This window comes from Setaria italica, chromosome I (genome assembly GCF_000263155.2).
Source record: "Setaria italica strain Yugu1 chromosome I, Setaria_italica_v2.0, whole genome shotgun sequence".
Classification (NCBI taxonomy): Eukaryota; Viridiplantae; Streptophyta; class Magnoliopsida; order Poales; family Poaceae; genus Setaria; species Setaria italica.
The window spans coordinates 24,525,342-24,532,643 of NC_028450.1; the positions used below are offsets into that span (position 1 = coordinate 24,525,342).

At 44.8% G+C, this 7,302-nt stretch overlaps 1 protein-coding gene across 3 annotated transcripts; it reads left to right on the top strand.

Moving 5' to 3' along the window:
- The first annotated feature begins 1,548 nt into the window (after nt 1-1,548).
- Nucleotides 1,549-4,413, top strand: LOC101783669 (cell division cycle protein 123 homolog). 3 transcript variants are annotated; one of them, XR_214497.3, is made up of 2 exons: nt 1,549-3,305; nt 4,065-4,413. XR_214497.3 is itself a non-coding variant. In XM_022824778.1 (2 exons), exon 1 carries the CDS (start codon nt 1,792-1,794, stop codon nt 3,067-3,069), a length of 1,278 nt encoding a protein of 425 aa, XP_022680513.1. In that variant the 5' UTR covers nt 1,549-1,791; the 3' UTR covers nt 3,070-3,106; nt 4,065-4,413. The 3 variants fall into 3 exon arrangements, 2 of the variants coding, with proteins under 2 accessions (XP_022680513.1, XP_004952571.1); XM_022824778.1 differs by having other exon boundaries at nt 1,549-3,106; XM_004952514.3 differs by having other exon boundaries at nt 1,549-3,102.
- Nucleotides 4,414-7,302: the final 2,889 nt, after the last annotated feature.

Sequence of the window (7,302 nt, forward strand, 5' to 3'; positions counted from 1 at the left end):
AAACCTTTGAGCTCATAGGTAGGCATTCTTTGTATAAACACTGTTAAAATATGCTCAATATAATGGCAGTGTAAATAAATAAAATATTAATGGCAAGTACCTTCAGCAATATAAACCGACGGCCTAAGATAAAGCATTAATCACAACAGCTATAAAAGGGAGCCCTTGTTAACCACGGACTTGCCAGATAAGCTAACAGATCTAGACAATGTCTTGATTAGTGTATTGAACTCGGACAAGGTAATATGAATGAGAGGGCATTAGCATCAATCTACTAGTTTAAAAGATTAGAACATAGCAATAAGGACCAGCCGATGCTAACTGTACGCAAGCCAGATACATTAATAGATCTTAATTAATATCTTGATAAGTGTATTAAACTTAGACAAGGTAACACGAATAAGAGAGCATTAACCTCGATCTTATAATAGAAAAGACTAAAACACAATCACCAAAGACCTCTTGCTTATCGCTTACAAGTCTATTAAGGTAACAATTTCTAATCAATATCATGATCGTGTATTGAACCAAAGACCTCTTGCTCTTTTAGATTCTATCGGCTACATGGCTCTGATCCTTCCGTCATTGAGATGCGTCTAACTTGTTTTGGCTGCCTCTTCTCTCACCAACTCTTGAAATCTTATCCTCAACAGTTGACCCTGGTTAAAAACCGATGTTAAGAGGACTGTCATGGTTGCGATACCACCAAGCCGATGACGCCGTGACGCTGCCGAGCCAGCGCCGTCGAGGCCGCGACACTGCCGAGCTATCGAGGCTGCAGAACCTTCGTCGCGGAGGCTACGACGCCGACGAGCTGTCGTGGCCGCGAATCCAGCGCCACCCTTCTCGGATGGCAAGGACGGCTACTCTACTGCTTGGCTTGCCTTTTGCTGTTGTCAGATTGTAATAGTCTGATGGAAATTAAGATTGTAAATTGGGATTTTTGCTAAATAGCGAATGTGAATCACTGAAGCTTTGTGAAGTGTGATTACTCAATCTCTGAAAGCCAATGCAGACTGCAAATGTGTAGAATTAAACATGTATGCAGTTTTTTTTTTGCAATTTCATAGTTATTCAACTGAACCTCGTATATGTCCTCTGTAGACTATAGACATATTCTTTTACAATGGCTACTGCTCTCTGCAATTACAACGAAGCTTAGTACATGCGTCTGTGCAAATGCTCATGCTTGTTTGGGATCTCTGAATCTCAGAACAACTGACGGAATGAGCGATCCTTTCCTAGCCCATGACCAGCCCGCTCTGAGAGCAGTGCACCTAGGTCCGCCGGAGCTGCCCCTGTCGCCTGTCGGTGCGTGCCGATGCCAGATGCCACGCCGGAGCTCTCGTCAGGGGCGCTTGATCTATGGCCCCGCGGCGTAGTCTCCGCAACCTCGACTGCAGAAATCTCCTCCGGCCTCGGCAGTGCATCCTCTTGTTGGGCCAAGGCCCAGCACGTGGAGAGTGGAGGCCTGCCTGGGATTGTATGGCCGTTGGTTCACAGCGGACGGCCGGATGCTCCTGACTGCACTCTAAAGTCTAAAGTCGCCGAAGAATCTGAATCCAGCTCGCTCGGCGCCGTCGCCCGCTCGCCCCCTCCTCCCCCTCGGCTGCTTGGCCCCTCGCCGGCGCCGCTGCCCCCGAGTCCCAGTCTCCAGATCGGCTCGCTCCTCGCCTCTTCTCCCAATGAATCTCGTCAGACCACGGCAAACCCAAGACGAAGCCGCCGACGAGGATACCGGAGAGACACACCCACAGCCACCGCGCGAATCCCAGAGAAGCGGCGGAGGAGATGCTTCTCGAGGAGCTGCTCCGCTGCCAGATCCATGAGTGGTACCCGGCCTTCCGTCGCCACTCCATCCCCACCGTCATCATCCCGCTCCCAGCCGCCTTCCTCCGCTACCTCGCCGGCCAAGCAGCCTATCCCGACCCCGACGCCGACTCCGATGAGGAGACGCTTCCGTTCCTCCTCCCCGTGATAACCTCCGGCCGCCAGCCCTTCGCGCCCATCCACGCGCACCACCCCGACCCGGTTTCCCTCCTCAACTCCGAGCTCTTCTTCGGCTCCAGCAACGAGGACGTCCACGACCCCGACGCCGACCACCCTCACCGGCCGGAATCCCCGGAGCTGGAGGCGGTCATCGACGCCGCCATTGCGGAGCTAGGCGGCGCCGCGCTCCCCAAGCTCAACTGGAGCTCGCCCAAGGACGCCACCTTCATGTCCGCGGATGGCACGACCCGGTGCACGTGCTTCGCCGAGGTTGCCATGCTGCTCCGCGCCTCCGACTGTGTGGCCCACGACCTTGCCTCCGCGCGCCAATCGTGCGAGGATTTTGTGCGCCCTGAGGGTGCTCGACGGAATGCCCGGAAGGTTAGTGCTGGTGCCGAGGAAGGTGCTCGATCAAATGCCAATGAGGCTGATGGTAGCAGAGGCATCAATGATGCTCCGAGTGATTCAAGGGAGATAGGCGAGGAGGGAGGCAAGACAAATGGTGCGGTTGGTGATTTGGTAGATTCACATGAGGAAGAAAGTGATGGGGATACTTGGGTGGATGATGGCTTCCAATACTACCTTGCCCTCCGCAAGTGGTACCCAGGCCTCCGCCCAGAGTCAGAGTTCAGATGCTTTGTACGGGAGCGGAAGCTGGTCGCTGTGTCCCAGAGAGATGCATCAGCTTACTACCCATCACTGCCTGGATGGAGTTCTGAGGTTCAACCGAAGATTAAGGCTTTCTTTGAGGAAGTAATTGAGCCGCAGTTTGGTTCAAACAATTATACATTTGATGTGTATGTGAGAGCTGATGGGCGGGTCAAGTTGATAGATTTCAATCCATGGGGTGGTTATACCTTGCCACTGCTGTTTACTTGGGAGGAGCTTGAAGAGGAAGGAAGAGGACATGAGCTTGAATTTCGAGTGGTCATGCAGCAGGGTGCAGTGAGGCCGGGATTGATGACAGCAGTGCCGTATGATATGCTTGATTGGGGGGAGGGGAGTGGCTGGGATGTTTTGCTGAAGAAGGCTGATGAAGAGCTTGGCAGACAGATGAACTCACTAGATGGTGATTCGTAATTGCATTTCAGGAAAAGGTGTTCGAACTACGCAGTAGGTGCACAACCTAAAATGATGACTGCTATTTTTTTTTTACCTGCCACATACTAGCAGTCTCGTGCGACCATGCTGTTATTTGGTTTTGGTTACTCTTATAGTGATAAGTTGTTAGTGCAGATCACCTCTTATAGTCTCATTGCGTCATGTATCAGATATAATCACCCACATAATTCATATGTGGTTTAGTGGAGCTGATGGTGAGTATTTGAATCTGCAGAAATTTTTTTGCAGCGAAAATTTGTTGCCCTTCTGCTCAGCTGCAATGAACATCCCTTATCTTTCATGGTTATTTATCATTGCTCCTTGTATCTACCTGCTCATGTGGGAACTTCAGTTTAGAATTGAGAGTAATCAAATTATAGCATCTTGTTGGCTAAGTTTAGTTTCTTCGCTAACTTATAATCTACAGTTGTGAAGGATACTTGACATAAATAATAGTTTGAACCACCTGCCAGGCCACCACCTTCTCCTCCCTCCCCCAATAAATCATGCCCATGACATATCACTGCCTTAATTAAAACCTTAGCAAGCTTAAGAACAATACACTCCATTGTAAATGTTGCAGCTTCAAGTATAAATAGCTCAAACACATATGGTTTTCTGCTGCTTTTCAATGAATTTTCACAAAAGGCATCTAGCTAGCTACCTAGTTGCTGTCATGTTTATATTTGTACCTGTTGTTCAAAAGAAACTTTAGAATTTTCTTTTCTCGAACTAGTTCAAAACTGAATTTCAACAAGCATATATTGCAATGTGAATCATCACTTGTGAACTCTGTTCCTAGATGAAGTGTTCATAGCTATCCTGGTGTATATCTTTGAATCCTTATGTATTTCTTTGGGCAGGAAAGGATTGTCCATTTGGGCCTTTTCTGATTCAATTTGCATTTTCTCAGCTATGATTATTGTATACTCCCAGTACATCACAGAGCAGTAATTCCATCTGCTTTTCTGCAGGGTCTGCATCAAATTGTTGGATTTCCTGCCCTCAAGTGTTAGGCTTGTTGGACACCTTCCAGCTATGTGTGCTACCATATAAAATCGGACTCCCTTCAAGTGTCATGTGATTTTATTTGTTTAATGATCATATATATGATGATTTTTGTGATCTTAGGATCTCAGGGTATGCTTACTATTTTTTCTGGTTCTTTAGCAGCTTTAAAAGAGTCTAGTGTCTCCTGAGGAAATAATTCCATGGTAAGTAAAATTTAAAATATAAATTGCTTGTAGAGTCCATACAAGTCATCACTGTTGATTTGTCTGAACTTGTTATCTGTTTTGTGTTGTGCATGTCTATGCTTCTCCAGTGTTTTTGTGCTCCAAAGACTGACATAGTCTTACTGTTTTTATTGTTGTGTAGTATTTTCTTTTGTAAACTTTTTTTTAGAACAATTAACCAAGGCCCCTGCAACTGCACTATTTTATTTTATAAAATAAAGAGTTTATGTACAAGCACTACAGAAGTAGAATGTACGAAAGGTAAAATCTATTACAGACTACTAAGCAAATTGCTGGATTCTTAATTTCCTCTTGTTGTCTTTGTAGATCCGTCTTTACTGTAATGTTCCATTATTGTCCATGTTAGACTTGTATGTGTTGGAGCCCGTAGCGCTGCGAAGGTAGTACTCGTGTTGCGTGGGTGGCCGAGGATTAGGATCCCGGCGGCGGCGAGGTTGTGGTGTGCGTTTGTATGGCCATTTTGTTCTTTTTCTCCTCTCTTAATACAATGATTCGCATAAGATACAATGATACGCAGCTGTCCTACCGATTTGAGAAAAAAAGAGAAGACGAAGTTTTGCAAACACACGCTGCACAAAGAAAAAGAATGTAAAAGAATGTAAGATCTGTAATTTTTCAAGATGATTAAGGGTCAGCTTGGCACAGCTCCTCCCAACTCCGGCTCCTTCTGGCGCATCACTGTTGATCTACTATAACGCTACTATTTACATGAGTCATTTTTCTCTCTTCTCCCCCTCCCTCTCACAGCAGTGGCACATCACTGTTCATCGCTATAACGCTACTATTTACATGAGCTATTTTTCTCTCTTCTCTCCCTTCCTCTTACAGCTGTCGAAGGAGCCACAATTGTGGCTCCTCTGCTACCCTGCCACGCTACAGTAGCAGGAGCTGGAGCCTCAAGGAGCCTGGCTAAACTGGCCTAAAGATCTCTACTAAAGATCTCTACTTTTCAGTGTGTTTTATAATAACCATGTCTGAGTAAGATGAGATAATCATTTGTTTTAGAAGCTGAAATGACCAAAGATATTCGATCTGCACGCATTTTTTTTTCATATACATGTTTTTCACAAGCACGTATGCTAGATCTAAATACCAGTTCAAAAACTAAACCTCTATATTTTTTTCAAACAATTGTTCAGACACTTTGTTTCGGTAAAAGATCTTGATGTCGCCTAGAGGGGGTTGAATAGGCGTAATCTGAAATCATCACCACTTAAACCAAATTAATCAGTACTTTCGGAGAATTTCAAAACTTTCGGAATATCCGAAAAACTCTCTGGAATTTTTCGAAGATATGAAACACACGTCTTAAACAGCGGAAGAATATCTCACTACCTGAAAACCGGAACCTCCGATTTTGTCCCTGACAGTGACAACCCCTTAAACCTTATGTTGAGCAAGAGATGTAAAGATCAAACCAGTCTCAAAGAGTATGCTCAGATGATGTATCTTTAGTAGAAACACAAAGTTCCTGCACTTCACAAACACTAACACAGGAGTAGATCAACCAATGTAAGAAGAATAACAATTAAGTAGAAGTGCAGGGCAAATGTATGCAAACCAGTGAGGAGACACATTTTGTTTCACCGAAATTTAGATTCACCACCGGGCGAATCCTACATCTCCGTTGGGTGCTTCCAAGGAAGTCGGGTTGCACTCAACCATTTCCCCACTTCACTAGTTAGCTTCTTCCCTTTCGGAGGTGAAGCTTGACCTGCACAAACTATCCCGTGGCTCACCACACCTTGGTAGCTCTTGGGCAACACCTAGCCGTCTAGGAGGAACACCTCTAAGAATAACAAATGCTTCACTTGTAACTTGACATGGCAAATCAGTGCTCAAGCGAATGAGTGCTCTTCTAGTGCTCTCAAATTACTCCTCTCTACTACCCAACTCACAAGATCTTAACAAAGATCACACTACCTCACAAAGAGGGGTTGGGGAGAGCTATTTGGCTTTTGCTTAGGTTAGAACAGGCAAGAAGCACACCAGCAACTGCAAAAATAGCAACCAGTCATTGACGGGGTCGTGGGGTATAAATACTCCACTCCCTAAAAACTAGCTGTTAGACATGTCAGACCAAAACCGAAACTTTCGGTTTCCCAAAATCGGAACCTCCGGTTTTCAAACCAACTAGCCATTGCAAGTTGAGTTCCGGATTTTTCCGAAACTATTTTCGGAAACTTCCGGAACTTTCTGACCGTTAGTGTGTACGTGTGGCTTTTGTGACTCTTTCCTCACATAGGATACTTGAGCACTGAGACTATGTCAAATGATCATGTGATGCATCCCTCTTGATAGTACGGCACACCTAAACTCAAGATTAAAATAAATATACCATGTTCATCTTCTTGAGCTTCATTTCCTTTAACCATGCCATACTTGATAATCATGTCTTCTTGAGAGCTGCATCAACCTTTGTCTCTTTTGTTTGAGCACTTCAACCTTGAGCTAGTGACTTGGATCAATATTCAATCATATATGAGTGAAAAACCAATTTTAGATCATAAGTCACTTCTTCATATGACTCAATAAACGTTTGATGCATCCCATTTCTATACTCGGCAAGGCTTGACTTGATACCTCAAAATCTTCCAAGTATTAGCCCCTTCACCTTAGCAAAGCTCATGGTCCAAGTCACCACTTGACCATACTTTATCTAGTCCCTCGGTACTAATCACTTGCTTGATTTCTTCATCCAATCGCTGTCGTATTTGAGTCTAGCTATGCTTTGACATCATGAGCGAAACTTACTGGAGATCATATCTTCTTTTGACTTTTATATCCCAATTATTTACAACAAGCTTCTCATTTTATTTAGAGACAAACCAACATGTCAATGCCCTCATGCCTCCATGTTTTCTTTAATTTGCTTGTCGTCTATCTCATATAACCATCATGGGATTCACATAAGTTTTCCACTTTGTTCTTTTCATTGTATGAGCCTTTTAATACT